The sequence below is a fragment of the Pogoniulus pusillus genome, chromosome 26 (assembly GCF_015220805.1).
Source record: "Pogoniulus pusillus isolate bPogPus1 chromosome 26, bPogPus1.pri, whole genome shotgun sequence".
In the NCBI taxonomy this organism is placed as follows: Eukaryota; Metazoa; Chordata; class Aves; order Piciformes; family Lybiidae; genus Pogoniulus; species Pogoniulus pusillus.
The window spans coordinates 19117231-19138677 of NC_087289.1; the positions used below are offsets into that span (position 1 = coordinate 19117231).

The 21447-nt window shown below is 40.3% G+C and overlaps 1 protein-coding gene across 2 annotated transcripts in view; it reads right to left on the minus strand.

Annotated features, from left to right (window-relative positions):
* Window positions 1-1671: 1671 nt before the first annotated feature.
* The window catches only part of CAB39 (calcium binding protein 39), a 45280-nt gene continuing 25504 nt past the window's right edge, over window positions 1672-21447 (minus strand). For both annotated transcript variants that reach the window (XM_064165406.1, XM_064165407.1), the window contains exons 3-9: window positions 16410-16574; window positions 11567-11685; window positions 7545-7713; window positions 6784-6843; window positions 5333-5398; window positions 4926-5069; window positions 1672-4064 (exon numbers count right to left, since the gene is read on the minus strand). In XM_064165406.1, the coding sequence (XP_064021476.1) occupies window positions 3876-4064; window positions 4926-5069; window positions 5333-5398; window positions 6784-6843; window positions 7545-7713; window positions 11567-11685; window positions 16410-16574 (912 nt within the window). In that variant the 3' untranslated portion in view covers window positions 1672-3875. The remainder of the gene's footprint in view (window positions 4065-4925; window positions 5070-5332; window positions 5399-6783; window positions 6844-7544; window positions 7714-11566; window positions 11686-16409; window positions 16575-21447) is intronic.

Here is a 21447-nt window from a genome sequence, read left to right on the forward strand (position 1 = left end):
ACTTAAAAGTGCCTTATGGAGACCAGAGCCTTTAGAGCAGAGATGTATCATGAGGAGTAACTGTAACAATGGCAGAAAATATAGGTGCTGCACTGAACAGATGGCACCAGCTCAAGTGAAAAGCCATGAAAGGAAAAGCAATATGGGCAGGACAATCATTCAACAAAGCAGCTAGTGCAGGTCTGGAATAAAAACGAGGGACAAAAGGCTAGCAGCAAAAGGAAAACCAATGAAGCTGTCTGGTAGGAAAGACTTGGCTCTTGCTGGAAGCAGCTATGTGCATACCTGCTCCCATGGGCTCCCAGGGCAACTCTGACTCCACTTCCTAGAGATGGCAGCTTGTAAGGCAGGTCCTTGTCCTTCTCGATCAGCTCTGCAGGGAAAAGAGATTTTAAGTAACCAGTGCAACATCTACTTGGATTTCCCATGCCCCCACCCCACCAGGGCCATTTCACCCAGACACCCTGCCGAATTCCCAGCTTCAGCACTCTTTCTTTCAAAGAACATCTGTACTTTGACAAGTAAAAATTACCCCTCACCTTCTAACTTGTGGTCTTCCTGTCAGCAAGAGAGAAAAACACTAACATTTCACATGAAGGCTCAGGCAGGTGTAGGCTATAGCAAGGGCTGCAAAAGACCAATTATTTCAGTCTGCAAGGTAAGCATGTTCCTAGCAGGAAACCCAATTTCTTCTCTCGTGTTTACAAACAAATGCTCTGAATGTTTTGGGCTTTTCTCTGTAATGGAACATACTGTCTTGACATTCACCATTCTGTCTAACTTGGGGTATTGCCTGTTAAAACCAGGGCCTGATAGCTTCAAAGCCAAGGAAACCACAGGATTTCCTAAGGGAAGTACTACCAAGTGCACACACTTTGGGCTTCTGAAGTGTAGCAAGAGCAGGGCTCCAAATTACTGAGGATTCACTTCCAAATCCTGTTTCTAGGCACGACACAGGAAGTAACATCTCTCTTTGCCCCTGATCAAGGGGGTCGAGGTGAGGAGAAAGTTCTTCACTGAGAGAGTCATTGGACACTGGAATGGGCTGCCCAGGGAGGTGGCGGAGTCGCTGTCCCTGGGGCTGTTCAAGGCAGGACTGGACGTGGCACTTGGTGCCATGGTCTGGCCTTGAGCTCTGTGGTAAAGGGTTGGACTTGATGATCTATGAGTTCTCTTCCAACCTTGTTGATATTGTGATACTGTGAAACCAGAATAGAATCAACAAAGTGTTACAAATAGGCAAGAGAGGCTACCAACAATTAATTAGCATCGATTATGTCTCTAATACAGCACTTTGTCTTCATTCCCTGAAAAATGTTTTTGCAACCCGAGTTTTTCATGACTTTAAAAATGGAGAAAGCTGAACCCTCTTAGGGCCATGAAGGAGCACAGACACACACTCACAGCAAACCTGATCTTCTTCAGTGACACAGTAAAGAGCACACATTTTTTCTTCAAAATTTTATTTAAATTATGGGGCCAGCCAGATTCTTTTGGGGTAAGAAATGCATTTTCCTCAGGAGAAATTAAATGCTACCACAGAAGTAGAATTACAACTGTATACATCTCTCATTAAAAAAAAAGCAGGGGAAAAAGAAGCCAAACCAAAACCTGCTGACATTAAATACCTTTTAGAAACACACTTAAGCCTTTAAGCAGAGAAGAAACCACTGCCAGAACAAGAGGGGCTTTTTAATATGAAGAGCACGTCAAATGAGCTTTAATTGAAATACAACTTCCTTTGCAAAGCCAACAGTCAAATGTCTCCACAGATCAAAAAAGTCACCATAGCCATTTGAGCCAAGGCCTAACAGAGAGTAACCTCCGTCCCTGCCCAAAGGTTCCCACTTCTTTACGTGTATAAATCTTTAGCACACCTACGTTTCTCCAGAGAGGAAGTCTTACGTGTTATGGTAACTTGGCCAACAATGTTTTTCTCGGCTCAGCTACCATAAACCCAAACATAACAGCCTGCCAGTACTAGAACACCGCCTCAGGGCCAATTCTGCCTGCCTGTGAGCCTCAGTAGGAGTATGCTGTTTCCTTGTCTGGAGGCAAAATGAACTGCTCTGCAAAGGACGCCTTAAGAACCTTTAAAAGACCAATTAGAATGTTAAGAGCAGTTTTAAACAACTGAGTGAAAAGGCTCAGCTTTCTGGAGCTGTCTGACTTCCCTTGTGAAGGCTTCCAAATGGGCTTAGGCGTCCCTTAGGAGTTTCATCTTGCCGATCGATCGGGAAGTATTTTAATCAGGAAGAGGACAGGAAGCAACAAACATTTTCTATAGCATCCACGATCAGATTCAGCCATGCATAATTTGAACTCTCAGACTCCAATGGGTAAGTTTGCCTGGTTGTGATCTCAGCATTACTATAGGATGGATAGATAGAATTTTAAGAACATCATTTAGCTATATTTAGTAGAGTCCTTTTGTATGGTCACAGTAACAAAACCACGGTGCAAAATCAGTTGGTTTTTTGCTTTTATAAATACTGATAGTTTGCAGCATTAAAGAATGAAATCAAGAAAATGATTTAATTTTGTTAGGCTAGGACATCTATGAAATTGTTTCTTCAAGTCAGAGGGAGTTAAAGCACTCCTTTACACAACTACTGTACTGAGTTATTTACTCTAAGGAAGAAATGATGCACTGCAGGCTCCCCAGAAGTAAGAGGAATCGACGTTAATTTAGCACAAACTTTGCCATTTGCAGAGCTGGTGAGCACAATGCTAGTTTAATTGAGTAAGGCCAACATTATCCAGTAAGAACACAGCATAGAGGGTTCCAGTTCTCTACTTCAGCCTACCCTAATTGATAGCACCCCATTAGATAAGCGAATACAAAGAATTTGTTTGGTGGGTTTGTTTTCCTTTTAATGCTGCAGTACTTAAGATTATTAAATCAGCATTTCCATGTGATCTGAAGTATTCAATTACATATGAGCATTCATTTTGCAAAACTCAATATTAGGTAATAGTTACAGACTAATACAATAACATTCCTCTGCTGTACAAATTAAATCATATTTTAAAGAAATGAGCAGCCTAGGAGTTATATACAAAAGAAACCAGCAAGCCTTGTTGAAATGAAATGCAGAATGTCACTGCTAGGTCTACTATTTGAAATACCTTTAAAGTAAAATTAACAAAACCCCTTAGAACATATTTCCAAGTTTACAAGTCAATTCTCAGAAAAATCAGATGTCCAAAAAAAAAAAACCAAACCCAAACTATAAAGCAGTGAAAGGCATATATACATTTTCCTTATGAACCTTGAGATTTCACTCTTTTAAAGTTGCTAAGTTTCAGTATCAGTTTATTTGCAAGACAACTGTTTATCCCAATAAGCTCACATCTTAGATACATTTCCCCTTTGATTACAAATAAAGCACTGCACTTTTTTTTTACTTTTTTTTTTCTTAAATCAAGGCATATAATCTTATACTATGGTGCCAGGTATGCACAGATCATGTTGTGCTCATATCTCAAACAAGGTAAGTGCAAACATACAGATTTATTCAGATTTGCAAGCATGCAACCTGTTACTTAACTACATGAACACCTTCTCTCCTAAACCAAACTAGTCTCTATATGTTTGCTTTCACGAACATAGAATCTTTCCTTTCAGGACTCCTAAAACAAGCAGTGTCTTTGAATTCTGAAATGACACAAATATCGAGAAAGTCCACATTGTGCAAGAAAGCAGCAGCTATGTTTTTCAACTTGAACTAAAAAAGAAAAGAGAAAAACAAAAACCGTTCACTGAACAGCAGATTAGCAGTAATGTTCCTCATGAATCGATAAGAGTGCCTGATGCTGAATATCTAACAGCAAATGCTGAATTTGCATTTAATATTTTAAGGGTTTATTGGAGATTAAGCTTCTTGCTGTGCTGGTCTCTTCAAATCCCTGATCTGTTTAACTAAATAGGTCTTCTCATCATTAAACTGTTCATCCTCGGTCCTGTCATTCTGAAACTTGCTGAGGAACTCAATAAGTTTGGTCTGGTTCTTTAGAAGGATGTCTAATATAGGCTGTGTCTTGTTAGGATTGGCTACAAACACCTGCAAGAAAATAAAAGGCAGTTAGCATAACAGTAGGAAACCGAAGGCTAAGTTAAATCTCGTGAACAAAAGAGCGATGACAGTAAGTCCAAATGATGTTTCAATTGTTCCACATGCCAGTATTTTTATAGAAAAAAAATAGCAGAGTACATGCAAGGTTCAAAATAAAAGGACTCCTCTTTTTCCTTTTTCTTAACTAAAAGATGCTGAACACCAGTAAGGAGGAAAAGCAGATTTGTAGGAGTTGCTCAGCCACAGTACCCTCTGCACAAACCGCTGAAGGCACCTGACAGCTCAATTCTGTACTAAGTTCACAGTTTCGTGTTACATACAACATCAGATGTGTATCTTCAAGTTCACTGAAATTTCCTATGTCAGGTTCTATCTCCACACTCTAAGCCATTCACTTGTCTGCTCCAAAGTAGTCAGAAGGTATAATGTATGAATTCCAATTTAGGCTTTGAAATTTTGGTGACCTGACTAAAATACGCTATTACGTTTCACAGATCCTGCAGCACAATCAAAGCACTTTTAACTTGGGGATGTTTCAGGATCTCCCATGAAACCATGCATTCCTTTTTACCTTACTGCACTTCATCCTGCTTAATTCCACAATTTTCTAAGAGAAATTACACTGGCAATCATATCAAAGTCCCTAAGTGGATTCTAAAAAGTTTTGTGAAGATACCAAGAGAGCTATTTGTAAAGATGGAGCATGACAAAGACAAACATTAGCTCTCTCTTTACTTAACTGCTTAACAGACATTAAGACAACAATCTATTTAGGCTCAGCTCAGGAGTTTGCTCAACTTATGGTGGGGTTCTTTCGTTGTTTGTTTTATTGCACAGCTTTAAACATACCTTAAACACATGAAAGGCCTCGAACTGAATGTTACGACTCTTGTCTCGCAGAAGGTTCATCATTAGTTTGAGATTCTCAGGTTTACTGATGTACTTTGTCATAATTGTGAAGTTGTGTCGATCCAATAACAATTCACCAAGAAGCTAAAAGTGGGCATAAGAAAATTTTTCAGAAGTGCTTTTAATGCTCTGAATTCCTAAGTGCAGGGTGCACTGAAATGACTTGGTGTGTGCTGGACACTACACAATGGAAGAGCTGGACTAAAGAAAAGCAGCTGATTCAAAGAATTAAAACATACAAAGATTAAAATAAACACTATCCCAGGCAGTTACTGAAGCCATTTCACTTCTTGAAATTAAAGTAATTCTCTAACTACAGAGTTAGGAAGAAAACCAAACTGCCTTACCTTAAGTGACTGTCTCTTTGTCACGTAATTTTCTGAATGAAGTAACTTCTCATATTCACTGAAGAACTAAACACAAAATAAAGAACAAGATTAGGACTTCTCCAAGTGTCGTTCACACTCTTCTTCCAAACGATTACAATAAACTGGAGGAGATGCAAATCCGCAACAAAAATGTAAACAAAACCTGAAACAGCTCCAAGTGCAGGGTGCTGCACTTTGGCCACAACAACCCCATGCAGAGATACAGGCTGGGGTCGGAGTGGCTGAGAGCAGCCAAACAGAAAGGGATCTGGGGGTGCTGACTGATACCTGCCTGAACATGAGCCAGCAGTGTGCCCAGGTGGCCAAGAGAGCCAGTGGCATCCTGGCCTGCATCAGGAATGGTGTGGCCAGCAGGAGCAGGGAGGTTATTCTGCCCCTGTACTCTGCACTGGTTAGACCACACCTTGAGTCCTGTGTTCAGTTCTGGGCCCCCCAGTTTAGGAGGGACATTGAGATGCTTGAGCATGTCCAGAGAAGGGCAACGAGGCTGGGGAGAGGCCTTGAGCACAGCCCTACGAGGAGAGGCTGAGGGAGCTGGGATTGGTTAGCCTGGAGAAGAGGAGGCTCAGGGGAGACCTTATTGCTGTCTACAACTACCTGAAGGGTGGTTGTGGCCAGGAGGAGGTTGCTCTCTTCTCTCAGGTGGCCAGTGCCAGAACAAGAGGACACAGCCTCAGGCTGCACCAGGGAAAATTTAGGCTGGAGGTGAGGAGAAAGTTCTTCACTGAGAGAGTCATTGGACACTGGAATGGGCTGCCCGGGGAGGTGGTGGAGTTGCCGTCCCTGGGGCTGTTCAAGGCAGGATTGGACGTGGCACTTGGTGCCATGGTCTGGCCTTGAGCTCTGTGGTAAAGGGTTGGACTTGATGATCTGTGAGGTCTCTTCCAACCTTGATGATACTGTGATACCGTGATCTTTGCAGGTTCCTTTCTCCTCACCACTGTTTAGATAGGGTGTGTGCTTTAAAAACATTCAATTCATCCTTTCAGGAGCCTTTACTGTTTGGATTGCTATGCGGTGGAAGTAGTTATCTCATTATTTCCTTAGCTATAATAGCTCCTGGCACTCAATTCGTGGAGTCCCCAATAGGTGCAGAAAAGCTATCTCGTGTTCTTTGGTTGCTACAGCTCAATGCAGACGGAACACAAGGAAAGGGCTCCCTCCAGTGGAAAAATCAAACCAACTCAACTCACAGATTTCTGCCACCTGTCGTTTTTACACCCTCAAGATTCACCGACAGCTTTTTGATCTTAATTTTGCCACTTGGCAGAAACTACTGTAAGTTCAACTGTTTCAATACCGTGTCAAAATTTCCCCAAACGAAATCAAGCACATAATGATGATATGGATTTCTTCAAATAAGGTACACAGCACTAGAGAATCCTGAACATTTAAAGATATCTGCTCACCCTATCATAATGTTGTTCCAAAAATTCTGCACTTAGCAACTTGTGTCTTGTAAGCAAATCCTGTAAAAAAGCATAAAGTCAGTTACATTCATTAAAATATTTAAATAGCACATATACATTCTCATTAAAATGTGAGCACACGTAAGACACAACAGAAAATTTTGCTGCCTCATTAAACAGTCATTTAGGACACGAATGCAGTTATCTGGACATTGCTAAGGATCTTGGTATCACTTATGAAAGGTCTGTGATGTGTTATGTTAATTCATACAGGTCAACAGCCTGTAGAATTATCACTGAAGAACGTAATTTATGCATTAAGGCAATGCTCTGCACAGAACTACACATAACCAAGGTTAAGGCCTAGTATTTAATACAGGTTATGACTGAAGTCCTATAGCTGATTGGCTCAGGACAGTAGAAAATATCCCCAAAGTATCACAATCACATACATTTGAGCTCATAGCAGAATGAAAAGGAGCTTGCTCACTTGAGGAGCTGGAGACAGATTTAAAAGCCCCTTGCCTAGAACTGCATGTTTTCAGTTAATGCATGGTATTTTACCTCTTGCTTCCTAGAATAAAAGCTGTTTGGAACACAGAAGATATAGTTAAAGGTATAGCTTACACTCTGAGAAATAAGGAAGAACAGCGTCCAGCTTACTCATTTGTCTCACATGTATTTTTTCTCCTCTCCCTAGGCTTGAGTTCATGTAACAGAGAACTACACAAAGAGTAATTCCAGCGTTGTATGTAAATTACCTTGAACGTGGCAAACGCGTCTGAAGCGATGTCAAATGTTGACATTTCCACATATCTGAAGAAATCATAGAATTGTTCTGACCACAAGATTATTTTTGCAAGTGGCTCGTGCCTGATGCATTCTCTAAGCATTATTCCACAATTTAGAGCAATTTCTGGAGATTCGTACCTAATTAAAAAAACCACAAACGAGAAAATAATCCCCCACAGTTCTTTAGAAATACTGCCACGTGCCAGCACTGTAACACCACCACGCTGCTCACTGCAACACTGCAGCAAGCTCAAGGTCCTTATTTCTGCATTAAACACCACTTTCGAACACTTCTGCAAAATTTTACTGGAATCCTTGCCAGCTAAATGCCAAACCATAGCCAATGTCAAACAGAAATGACTCAAAACATCTCCTTCGTACCCAAAATCAGTTTTCTTTGTTCATATTGGAATTTCAGATACCTGGAGGTGATTTGCCTCTTGGAAGCTGCTTGCTTAAGCATGACAGCAGTTTACATAAAGCTCTCCAGGATGAGAATATAAAAAGGTTAACAATACTGGACACAAATTTGTGCTTTCCCTTTCATTGTCTATTCTCCAGCATCAACAGTTACTCCATACATCACAGGCTTCAAGCCTGAAATGCTGGCAACGGCATCCTCTGATGGAAGGATAATACTGAACATCTCCCCTGTGCCTGAGCATTGCCTCTAGCAATGTATCTTCACCCTCTTACAAATCCCCTGGAACATGTCCATCATTGCTTTGATGGAAATGATGACACTATCCCTGATGGCTTCATTCAGAAACTGCTGCTACACTTCCTTGGCAGTATTTCTTGCTCAAATACTCCAGGATTCTCTCAGTTGATTTTAGCATGTATCAACAGCAGCTGTCAAAATCTCACAAGAGCATGTTTGAGACACATTGGTTAGAAATACACCTTCATACTTGCTACTAGTGCCTTGCTTCCCAAAGCTAGCAAATAGTAGGACCTTGGATGAAGACAGACCTGTCTTATGAAGCCAAGAATTCCTTCTGGCATGCTGCAATATAAGCTATCCCAATTGACAGAAAAATTGTATCTGTTGCTAGCCAGCCGGTTCAGGAGTAAAGCCTCTTACATACCTTCCTGCCTCCCAGCTAAAGAATCTTTCCATCTTACACCGCTGGAAGCTAGTTTAAATTCACAAGGATAATTCAGGCACAAAATGTCATTTGTGCACACTAAGCATTATCTGTATTACTGTACAAAGACTTTCTCTAATTTTCATGTTAAACCCTGTGGTACTTTCCCATTTAATCTGTCCTGAAGATTTGAAATCTACTGAACACTTTTCACCTCATCCCATCATTTAGATCTACATAGATTTGACTCAGCTGGATATAAGATGTGACATTTAAGTCACTAAAGGCTAACTAAATGCCCATGTTAAACATCCTGAACGTGTGTTGCAACAATCCCTGTCAGAATGACACTATAGACTAAAAATGAGGACGAGTATGCCACAGCCCTCATTCAGCCACGTATCAATGAGACCATGCTGAGAAAGCAGTTTCTCCTATCTGCACCTCAAATGGCTTTGCCTTCTTTTGGGAGCTATTCTGAAGAATTACTGAATCAATGTTTTCCTTTGTGTTATGCTACAATCAGTAATCATTTTGTCCCTCTGACATTTAAATCTGTCCTTCTCCAACATCAGGGCCACAATGCAGGGGAAATAAAACCCACAGTACTTCTGGAAGGCAAGTGTAGATTGTATACTCCTACGAATGTCGTGGTAGGCCTGATAGGCCAAAATAGGCTTATCCATGTCCTGGCCTGCCCAGACATGTTTTTCTGCTCTCCCTCCTTCTGTTTTGGGGAGAAGCAACTGTGGGAAAGAGGATGAAGAACCTGGAGCCACTGAGTCTAAGGACTCTGCCTGCACAGACTTGCTTACATCCAGTGGCAAACAAGGTACACAGGCTTAGCTTGTGCCTGCCTTGTGCAAGGCCTATGCTTTTCCCAGATTTGGGTAAAGCAAGCCTGTGGCTTCACCTACTATGGTCAAGCTTGGCTAACTGCCATTCTGATTGGCTATGCTGTGTCTAAAGACCCATTTGTCTCAGGCTGTACTGATACACGAGATGAGCCAGTAAACATAACATGTACTCTGCCAGTATATTCGTGCCTGCTATTGCCTGCTGCTGTTGCTTACTGCCTCTGTGCATCCTGAAATGCCTGGAAACTGCCTGCCTCGAGTTTACCAGGAACAGGCTCTAAATGCCTCCATGCGATCAGCCTGCACAGCCAGTGTGACACTGTGCTGAGACTGCACAATGCAAGGCATCCTGCCTGCACCTGAATGTCTCCTGGCAAGACAGGAATGTCTTGGAGACACACAGACTGTCCAGAGGAGTCAGGATAAAAGGTCAGAGATTGTCTGCCTCCTTTTGCAGCATTCCGTGAAGCCTGGGAAGAATCAGAAGCCTCAGTGGCTGACAAGACAATAACAGAATTCCTTGAAAGCATCTGGGTGCTGTCTGAAGCTGTAGCTAGCCCCACGAGTCAGGAGACAATAATTTTATGAGTGTGTATTTATAGCCTCTTGTAATTCACCACTGCCTTCTGCCATACGCGGAAAGGTGCTCCCTGAGTCCATCTAGTGGGCAAGTGGTGTATTGACCCCAAGTGGTATTTGGCCACAGGAATCTTCTCTTCCAGTTCAGTTATATTTTTGGTCAGTTATTATCTGCAAAATGTTTGCATAACTGTGCGAAGAACCGATTATCATTAAAACTAGTGCTCAGGGGTGGCAGGAGTTCTGAATATCAACATTAATAAACAACATTAATTTTGGAAAAATATCATCTGACATTAATTACCCCTTTGTAACAATGAATTGAGCAAATATTCCATATTGCTTTTGGTGATAAACCTTTGGAGTCTTAATGGAACTAAAAGAGGCTTTCTCCATAGAGAAAATTTCTTATATGATCCACTTCCCAGTGGCTTATGCAAACGTCCAGGATTAGATAAATGTAAAGCTGTTACAACAAAGAAAACCCTAATATGTCAGGTAAGTCAGCATCTCTGATGACTACTATGAATTAGGAGAATGGAAGAGGAAAAACACAGTAAAGCTTCCTATTTAAATGTTAAAAATACATTTGCTTGTCCTCACATCTCAATGCTACTGACGTAACACAAAGAAAGTATCTCACAGAGAAGCATCATACATCCTGTAGCTTTCCCAGTCTGTGGAATAAGCACTCATCCACTGCAGGCAGCTTACCCAGCAGCTTCAACACAAATTAGAAAGCTAGTACCTGAAATAGCTGCTTTTTTTTAAATGGAACTGGAATTTTCTTATTTGGTAAGATTAAAAACCTGAGAAACTCTTTTTAAATGGAGAGATCATTGTTTTAACATGAAAACATTATCACTTTTCTCCTTTCAGGTCTGAGACTCACAGCTCTGCGTACACAGGCACATATTGAGTATAGCACAACTCTCCAGTATCCAGCACACAAGAACAGAGGAAGAAACAGCCGTCTGGCATGCACCACATGCCCCAAATCACTCTTTGTTTGGTCATGTTGGACTTGGTGCATTTGTGTCACCGCAGGAACATAAATCACTATGAATAAAAAGTCTAAGACAAAACTAAGACTAGGGGTAGGACAGCAACTGGAAATGACAGCGATTAAAGGAAAAAAAGATTTCAGCTCTTGGCAAATGACTATGTTTAAATAGGATCAAACAGTAAACTGAAAAGAAACTGCCTCCACTACCCCAGTAAGAATACTTTAGGTTACTAACAGTTCTCAATTTCCAGCCATATTTCATATAAAAGCATTTTTTTAGTATTATATTACTCATATTTCTCTTGACTTAGGGGAATTACAGGCCCCAAGACAACAACAAAATTACAAAAATACACAAACCAAGCATAATGAAAAAACAGCTCAGAACTCAATGCTTCTCCATGACTCAAAAAGCTTGTTACTTCATGTAAAAGCATATTTCTACTTCACAGTGCACATACCCTTTTAATAGCATGAACAATATATTCTGTTGAGTGCAGATGTATTCGACTGTGGGAGTTCTTGTACCAATTTGTCTTCTGAGTATGTTGTTGAAAATTTGCGCAACATCTTTCTTGCCCTGTCAAGAATACAAGCAGCAGTTAAATGCAGAATACTGAAGTCCACTAAGCAAGTTAACAATTAATCACCATCACCTCACACATTCACAGGAAACACAGAAATCAGAGAAAATATCCATCTGGAAGAGACCTTGAAGATCACCCAGTCCAACCTTCATACTGTATCACTTCTGCTCTGAGCTCTCACCTTAAACAGATCAAATACTGTTACTTTATACCCGGTTCGAACACGTCATGGGACTCAAAATGTTAAATCACATTGCAGTCAGATCGTGGGTGATGTACATTAAGAAGGAAAGCCAGCTGATGCTTCATCAGATGCTTCTAAGTAGCAGTGATCTCCTGGGATTGTTTTACATTTATTTTTGCTAGTAACATACCAGTTTGTAACTGCTCTCTTGCCTGGGAACATGTTTCTTCCATATTCCATTGTCCTCCGTCTTTGTCAAGGAACACATTAAGAGCATGCAAAGCATTTCTGACTGCAGTGTTAACACCCAAATTAAAACAACAGCTTATAGAAGTTAAATAAACTAAAAACTACAAAAATAAATCATCCACTGACCTAAAATGAAAGTCTCACATTTTTGAGTGCACAAAAGAACTATAAATAAGGCCAGAATGCTGGAATTCCGCACAGGTTATAGACAAGCAAACTACACAAGGACAGTAGCAGACAGTGTAAAAGGAGATGGGAATGTTTTCTGATGAATTTACATTTATACACACACACACTTCTCCCTATTTACTTTTTCTGACAGACCATAGCTAAGAACCGGCAGTGATATCTAACACAAAGCTGCTTATAAACACTTTTCACAGTCGTTCACATGCACCATGTGAATGCCAGATTCCTGCAATTAACTTTCCATTTTAGATTGCCATAAAGACAACTTCAGGACACTCTGTTATTAGCTGTAATCCAGAAAAAGCCTAGGCAAGCATGTACTAAGCCTGGACTTGCAAATAAATGCCTGTTAAGCAGCTCCACCTAAAGGTTCTCTGTATGCTACACACAAAGCCCGTATCATCTCCAGCTCTACTGTAAATGCCCTAGTAACATCAGCAAGCTTTTGAGTAAAATGCAGGGCACATTTGATGAGCAAAGATTTTCAAACCAACAGCAATTAGTCCAAATTACAGTTTTCTAATCTATGTCGAGAGAAGCATGTAAGGAAAAGTTAAATGTCTATAGAGATGTAGGAGGACACGTTTGTGAATTGCCATGGACAGTTTTGTTAGTGTTGTTTTCAGGATACAAGCGTTTGTTTGTAAATGCTTGTTTTCTCAATTACAATTCCATTGAAAGCCAGCCCAAAGCCACACCAGAACTCTTTGTTCTGCAATGAGTAGAGCAGTGTTTCCAGAAATTGCTTTACTCAAACTCCACATAATATAGTCATCAAGTCTCATTCACTAGCATTGCCAATTTTGTGCTGGGTCTGACAATTTGCTTTGGATTCACCAGCAAGAACAGCATTTCCTTATGAGCCTCAGAATGGAACCGACAGTGGTACGCAGTAATACCAAAGCCCGGGATTGTTAGAAGGATGCATTACGAAATGATCTCATGCCCTAACAAGGGCAGAGACCCTGAACCCTGTGCCAACAGTCACGACTGCAAGAGGTGAGAGGGACACTGTGCTAGTATTGTCTTCTGAGCAAAAGGCATTTTTGTTTCCTTGCAGGGTTTTTCCCTTCATTAAAAACAAAAAACCCAAACCTAACTGTTCCCCAAGGAATACCACCTCTCACACAGCTACACTACTGCAAAGCAGCAGGGAGATAACTTTGCAAGCCTGCTAAGAAGAGGGTTCTGTTGACTTGGAAAGCAAGCGTCCAGACAAGGACGTAACTTTAAACAAGCCTTTACATGCAGCAAGGTCTGGACAGTCAATGTCTTTATTCATTAAAACACGACATTTTTTTCTGTGTTTTCCTCTGGTAATTTACTGGGCTTTCTTACCTTATCATTCAGATTAAAAAGCATCTGAGACAATTTGACTCAAAGTCCCTGTCTATTAGCTGTTTATTGCCATTGCAGAAGGAAGCCTTCTACAGAAATGAGTTGGTAGTTCTTCATGCACAAACAAGAAAAAACCCAAATCCACACAATAACAACAAACCATGTTTAGTTCATTGATGAATGACCTCAAGCTATAGTGGAGCACCAGATGAAATAAATGCTAGACCTACTCTCTACTCTTCAAGTTGAAGAACCACTAGGAAATCAAGTTCCTATCTTCAGCAGTAATGGAGAAATAATTTCAAGGGCAGTAAACCCCCAACTATGGAGACATGGGATATCATGACTTTGTAGGAGCTGAGAAACTATTGCATGTGTGGAGAACAGGTGTGTTGACATTCATCCTAGGCAGCAGCGATAGCTGGATACTCTGCCAGAGCCCACTCTGAAAAAGCAGAAGTGGTCCACTCTAGAAAATGTGAATGACTGGTTCACACTCAAGGGGGAATGGCCATATCCTTATGTAACCAGGCAACAGCAAGTCCACAAGCAGGAAACTCGTCACAATATTTTCAAGACCCTTTAGAATAAAACTAAGAGTTCTCTTTAATGACTGTAAGCCTGGACAAATAATTATCATTCTTCATTACTACGAGATAATGAAGGTTTCCTTTGTTAATAACTGGACTGCGTAAATATCAAGCTGATAAGGATCTGGAGGTCAGCAGAATCCAGATGATTTCCTTTCACCATTTCCTTCAGCAATCAAAAGCCATCACATTTCAGCGTTCCCTCTCAGCTTTCCCAGGTCTCCTTGCTTATTTAACAACCTGAATGATTTATATTTGGTATAAACAGTTGTGTGGGTAGAGAAAGAAATACCACTGTATTACAATTAAACAAAAACCAGAGGGAGTTACGGGTGGGGTGGAGGGGGGAGAAGAAAGCCATTGTTTTTGGAATGCCACAGTACAATAGGAGCTTGAACTGGTGTTTGCACTGTCAACAACTTGTTTATGAATAATCACAGTTTTAAGCAATCTTAAGTGAGATGGTCTTTACGGTCAAGGCTGTAGAGATACATAGGGTTTGGCTCCTTTCCTAGACAACCACAAATTTCTTGTGGGACCCCAGGGAAAATTGGAAGAACTCCAACTGTACTCCAATTTCTTACAACTAAACAGGGTAGTTTTTCACTATGGCACTAGGAAGTTAAATTATTCCATGTCAGACAGAGGTCTGCATAGACAAACATTTGAATAATAATTGTTGCCCTGAAGTAAATCAACAAAAAACTGGGTTTGGTGACTTTTTAATAAACAGGAAAAAAAAAGACAAGGAAAACACAAAAGAGTTTGTATTTAGAGAAAGAGTTCTCTTTCTAAATGCTGGACAGTTAATGCATCATCTTTAAGTTCAGTACTTCATGGTACAGTAATTCTCTTACTTTTCCAAGTAAATTAAAGAGATGAGAATACAGACATGCATTGCACTCCTACAGTAGTAATACTATAGTAGAGAACACAAAAGATTAACCTTATGTACACAATAATTAAGAATGACTCTATCATTTTAACAGAACTGTATCATCAGGATTACAGATTTACCTACCTCAATTTATGTATTTTATATGCCTAAATTCACAGACTGCATATTGGGTATTTGATTAATTTTCTAGGTAGTCTGGAACAATCATAGAATGGGTTAAGTTGGAAGGGACCTCAAAGATCATCCAGTTCCAACCCTTTGCCATAGATGGGGACACCTCCCACTGGAACAAGTCGCTCAAGGCCTCATCCAACTTGGCTTTGAACACCTCCAGGGAGGGAGCAGCCACAACCTCCCCGGGCAACCTGTGACAGTGTCTCACCACCCTCACTGCAAACAACTCTTTCCTAATATCTAGTCGGAATCTCCTCTCTGCCAGTTTAAACCCATTACCCCTTTGTTCTGTCACTACAAGACCTTGTCAATAGTCCCTCCCCAGCCTTCCTGTAGCCCACTTCAGATACTGGAAGACCACTATAAGGTCTCCTCAAAGCCTTCTCTTCTCCAGGCTGAAGAGCCCCAGTTCTTGTAGCCTGTCCTCATAGCAAAGCTGCTGCAACTCCCTGAGCATCTTTGTGACCCTCCTCTGGACTGCCTCCAACAGTTCCATTTCCTTTTTGTGCTGGGGGCTCCAGAACTGCACACAGGACTCCAGGTGGGGTCTGAGGAGAGCAGAGCCAAGGAGCAGAATCCCCTCCCTTGCCCTGCTGTTCTTGCTGCAGCCCAGCACAGGGTTGCTGTCTGGGCTGCACTCACACTGCTGCTTCATATCGAGCTTTTCATCACCCCAGACCCCCAGGGCCTGTTCCTCAGGGCTGCTCTCAGCCATTCCCCACCCAGGGATTGTTTGGGATTGCACCCACCCAGGTGCAGGACCTTACACTTGGCCTTACTGAATGTCATGAGGTTGGCCTGGGCCCACCTCTGCAGCCCGTCCAGGTCCCTCTGGATGGATCCCTGCCCTTTAGCAAGTTGACTGTGCCACATCATCCGCAAACTTGCTGATGATGCACTCAATTCCTCTGCCCATACCACTGACAAAGATGTTAAACAGCACTGACCTCTGAGGGATGCTGGTCACAATGAATTCTCCTTCTAATAGTTTTGTCTCAATCTGAAGATCCAAAGATGTCTTAACCAATTTTAGTGGTACGAATTCAGATGTGTTTCTTTTACTCTATACAACATAAGAAAGGTCAAACTTCTTACCTCAAAATCAATTAGCTGCAAGTCAGCTACTAGGGTACTAAGAAGACCACTGTTGTACAGCTCTTGAGCAAGCTGTGCCACAGCTTCTGTCTGTGGTTCTTTCTCATTTGTGCCATACAAGATTTCCTTCATGGCAACAAGGTTTTTTGAGACCTCCTCAGTGGCCTACAGAAAATAGGAAAAGAATACAGTTAGAGCACAATGTCATTAGTCTTTGTAAGTGCACACTCCATTATTCTTAACATCTGCAAACATCCACTAAGGGAAAAGGAAAAGTAATCAGGAAATAACAATCTGGTAAAGAAAACAACAAACTGCCTGCAAATAGAACTTTCTTCTTTTTTTATTTTAAACACACAAGCAGCAGAGTTGAGAAGGGAAGACACATCCAATTTATCTGACAAGTGAACAAAAGTAAAAGCCTCTTCCTTTTTACTCCTTTTAAGCTTCCCATTCAAAATACCCTGAAGAAGAGCAACAGGATAAAAAGAATCCAACAAAATTTCCATTCTGTAACACAGCAGTAGGCAGGATCAGATAAGAAAATATGACAGAGAGACACAGGCCTGTCTAGTCAGCTGCTCGGAGAGACTAAATGTATCCCTCCTACAGATTTTGCACTCATCAAGTTTTGTCAAGTACTACATTCTCATTCCAGACAGTGTGGATGCAGTTTTCCCTTTCCAACAAACAAAAGCTCAGAGAGTCTCTTTTAATTTTCAGGTTCTCTCAGTGTTTCAGAACAAACTGGCAAACCAGAAAGGTATGCTCAGAACACAGCAAGAGAGAAGACAATCAGAAGTTTAAGATGCTTGCCATTTGAAGCTCATCTTACAGAAGCCAGACAGGTCTGACCTCCCAAGTTAGGGAAGCCAGCTTAGGAATTCCTAAGGTGCCATAATGGTCTGAACAGCATTTAGCAGTGGAAGCAGTTATCATGAAGAAGAAAGAACTCCTTTCAATATATACATGTACATAGCTTAGGGGCAGAAAGCTGAAAATGGTCATCACAAATAGCTGGTTTAATGATTCCAGATTAGTGCTTCACGTGCCTAAAAAGCATGAGTCATTTTGAAATGTGCTCATTTTTAGTAATTAGATGAACCTGACTACAAGGTATGCATATACCTTAAAGTATTTATGGTTGGTAGCTCAAGGAAAATTAAGGAGATGAAAAAATAATCGCTTTCTGGATATTGTCTGTCTTAAAACGGCTATGTGCAAAGATGTCTCCTGTGTGCATTATAGCTTGAGAGGCTCAAGATCAGCAGACCCATGTGCTATCCCTGCCAAAGCCACTCCAGTCTTGCTAGGTATGCAAGTTAAGGATTCCATGACCTTTAAGGAGGCTCTGTATCATTTTTAGCTCCTCCACAACTTTCCACTCCCTGTTGCCTCCTTCTTCTAACTGAAGTTCCTAGTCCCAGTTAGCTCCTCCTTAATCAAAATTCCAAAGGATCTTCTGTGCACTGTAGTAAGACAAGAAGAAGCAGGTGCTTGGTAAAACTTTGTTAGATTCATGACAGCTCTTGAAGATGTAAAATGAGAACGCCATGCTGCAGTAGTTACGCCACACAACTGTCTTATCTCTTTAAAATTCAGAAGAAATCCCTCTTTACTAGGAAAAGAACAGGAACATCTGTCAGAAGTGGAGACACAAAGAGATGCCTTTGATGAGTGGCTACCAAGAAAAGAGGAAGGAGCAATAAAAATTCTACTGCAGTTTGTCCCTGCACACTAATTTTGAAAGGATATGAAAGAGGAAGAAAGGCAGAGGTTCAAATAGCTACCTATTTTAAGTAAGATGGTGACAATGCTGAGGGCATGCCTACAAATAAAAGTGGAGAAATTTCATACCAAAACCCCAGAAAACAGAACCCTCACAAAACTTTAATAATCCCACTCAAAGGCTCTGCTCTCTCTCACCACAATTCCAAGAAAGATACTAGAGCAAAGGAAATGCTTACAAACAAGACAGAAAAAAATACAATGTTTCCAAACATCAAGTGCTTTGAAAGAAAATCTTCTGCCCTAGAAGGAACAAAGAACCTAACAAAGAACAAAGCACCTCAAGAAGGCACCAGGGCTTAAATTTCTCATGCTCCTCTCAACTGTCAAGACCATCTGCATATCTGAATGTGCTTCACTTGAACTTGGAATGAAAAATGGCTTTAGCGGGAAGTAATGGTTAGAGACATAGAAACGCAAAACAGCTGAGGTTAGAAATGCCTCAGGAGGTCATTAGGGTCTGAACACCTGCTCAGGCAAAGCCAATCTCAAAGTCCTATCAGGCTGATCAAGTCCACAGCCCACCATGCTCTAAACAGGTCCATGAATGGACAACCCAGAAACTCTTTAGGCAACCTGTAGCAATGTCAGAACACATTCAACATAAAGAGAGACTTGCTTATTTCACTTCAAGTTAGGTCAAGCTATCATTTCTGGAGCTACACTACTGAATACTTCTGAAAGTATTATATCAATCAAGGCATTACAATGCCATAAAGTACACTATTTCTGTATTCCCTTCTCTTCAACTGTAAACATTAATGACTAGAAATAAACTTGTACAAATGTGTTTTAGGATCTCTGTTCTTCTGCGTTTCATGACCATCCAAATATATGACACACAGACCAATTCTGCCATTTCAGATGCAGAACGGAATTTAGATAGCTACATCAAAAAACATGTTACAGTAAAAATCAATGTTAAGTGAAAAATTAGTTAAAAAATTCCCACAGACTACTTGCAACAGTTCCTAAGATACTGAGACCTATGTAATTGCCTAATGTGTTGCTTTGGTGGGCGGGGGAGAGGGAAAAGTCTTTACACGGGAAGAAATCAAAATGCATAGAGAAGTTCACTCACAGTCAGCAAAAGTGGAATTAACTATCAGACACCATTTATATGTGCACCTGTATATATAAACAAAATGCACATATTCCAACAGGATATATAAGCAGGGTATATTTTGTTTATACACAGAACATACATACTTATTCTCTACAGTACAGCTAGAAGTATATATTCTACATGTTTATATATTCTTAAAACTGAGAAGTAACCATGGAGCAATCAAGAGTTTGAAAGAAAAACTCTGTGACAAGTGACATTTGAAATGGAATGGTGCCAGGCAATCGATAGCATTTGAGGACGAGTCAGACTATAAAAGTAAAGTGTGAAGAAAAGAAAACAAAGAAAGTACTCATTTCCCTGTTTTTATCAAAGACAGGGAGATATTGCTTGAAAATAAAAACAGGCACCATGAAGTCATGTGTGTGAATGACACACCAGAATAGCTGCATGCCTTTACAGTGATGAACCAGGATGGTTTCATTCCAGTACCTAGGGTATTTCACTGATATGTCCTACATTTACTATTTCCCTAAATGCTAAGCAGTGCAAATAGCAAAGACTTCATTTAGAGCTGTGTGGCTGGAGTATCTGAGTTTTACAAAACAATGCTTGCCTTTTTTTAAAGAAACACTACACAGTGATAGAGGAACACATGGCCAGTCCTGAAGTATTTAAGATTAACTCAACAGGCTCCAGGTCTATGGACAGGAATTCTATCCACATTAATAATGCTATTAATGAAAACATCCATCAAAAATGTAAATGAACTGTAGTTTTGAGCTTGTGCTTGGTGAATATTTTTACTAATGAATAGTAGAAAACAGTGAAAAGTAGCAGTAATATTTTAACAGCCAGATAGATAGAGCAAGATCTATCACAAGTAACAACCAAAATGTAAATGAACTGTAGTTTTGAGCTTGTGCTTGGTGAATATTTTTACTAAATGAATAGTAGAAAATAGTGAAAAGTAGCAGTAATATTTTTAACAGCCAGATAGATAGAGCAAGATCTATCACAAGTAACAACCAAAATGTAAATGAACTGTAGTTTTGAGCTTGTGCTTGGTGAATATTTTTACTAAATGAATAGTAGAAAATAGTGAAAAGTAGCAGTAATATTTTTAACAGCCAGATAGATAGAGCAAGATCTATCACAAGTAACAACCAAAATGTAAATGAACTGTAGTTTTGAGCCTGTGCTTCGTGAATATTTTTACTAATGAATAGTAGAAAACAGTGAAAAGCAGCAGTAGTACTTTTAACAGCCAGATAGATAGAGCAAGATCTATCACAAGTAACAACCAAAATGTAAATGAACTGTAGTTTTGAGCCTGTGCTTGGTGAATATTTTTACTAATGAATAGTAGAAAACAGTGAAAAGTAGCAGTAGTACTTTTAACAGCCAGATACTAGAGCAATAGCTATCGTAAGTAACAAACACAATTTTAATAATTCTAGTCAAACTGATTAATTTCAAAACACAAAACCATACAGTTCTATAAATACGCAATTATCTACAACAGTGCCAGCAGTTTAAAGACCAAAAATGATTACATCTTTTTTCAGCAAGTATTTAGCATGAATATGTCATTAAAGAGTGACATTCAATTGCAGAAGGAGCCTCATTTTTACGCCTTGAGTAACAGCTCCACACCATAGGCAAGACAGATTCCTTAACCTTCAAGCTTCTTTCAGCCATGAATTAATTGCACACACAAGCATAACAAATGTTAAATTCTACTGCTTTGTAAATGACAGCATTAAGTCACTACATGAAATCTGATCTAAGGCAACATGATGTATTACATTTGGACTGAGGAATCAAAAGAGCATATTGCATTGTCCCATTCATGCAGTGTGCTGGCCACTGTACAAAGTTGGTAGCTTAAAGAGTGGAGTCAATCATGCCTGCAGTAGTCAACCTGGCTGAAATGATTATCCAAAAGCCAGAACGAGAGCTGGTATGAGCAGGTTAATCCAAGGTCAGAGGATAGGTAGGGAAGAGCAAGTTTATAACATGAGTAAATATTTACCTTCGCGACAGTAAATGTGTGCCACAAACCAAGTGAACTGGTAGTATAAAAATAAAGGCTGATGCCAGACAAAGAGGAGGAAGAAATGCAAATAAAAGACTAACTAATGGGTTAGATGAAGGGTAAGCCTCCTTTATACAAAAGTTTTC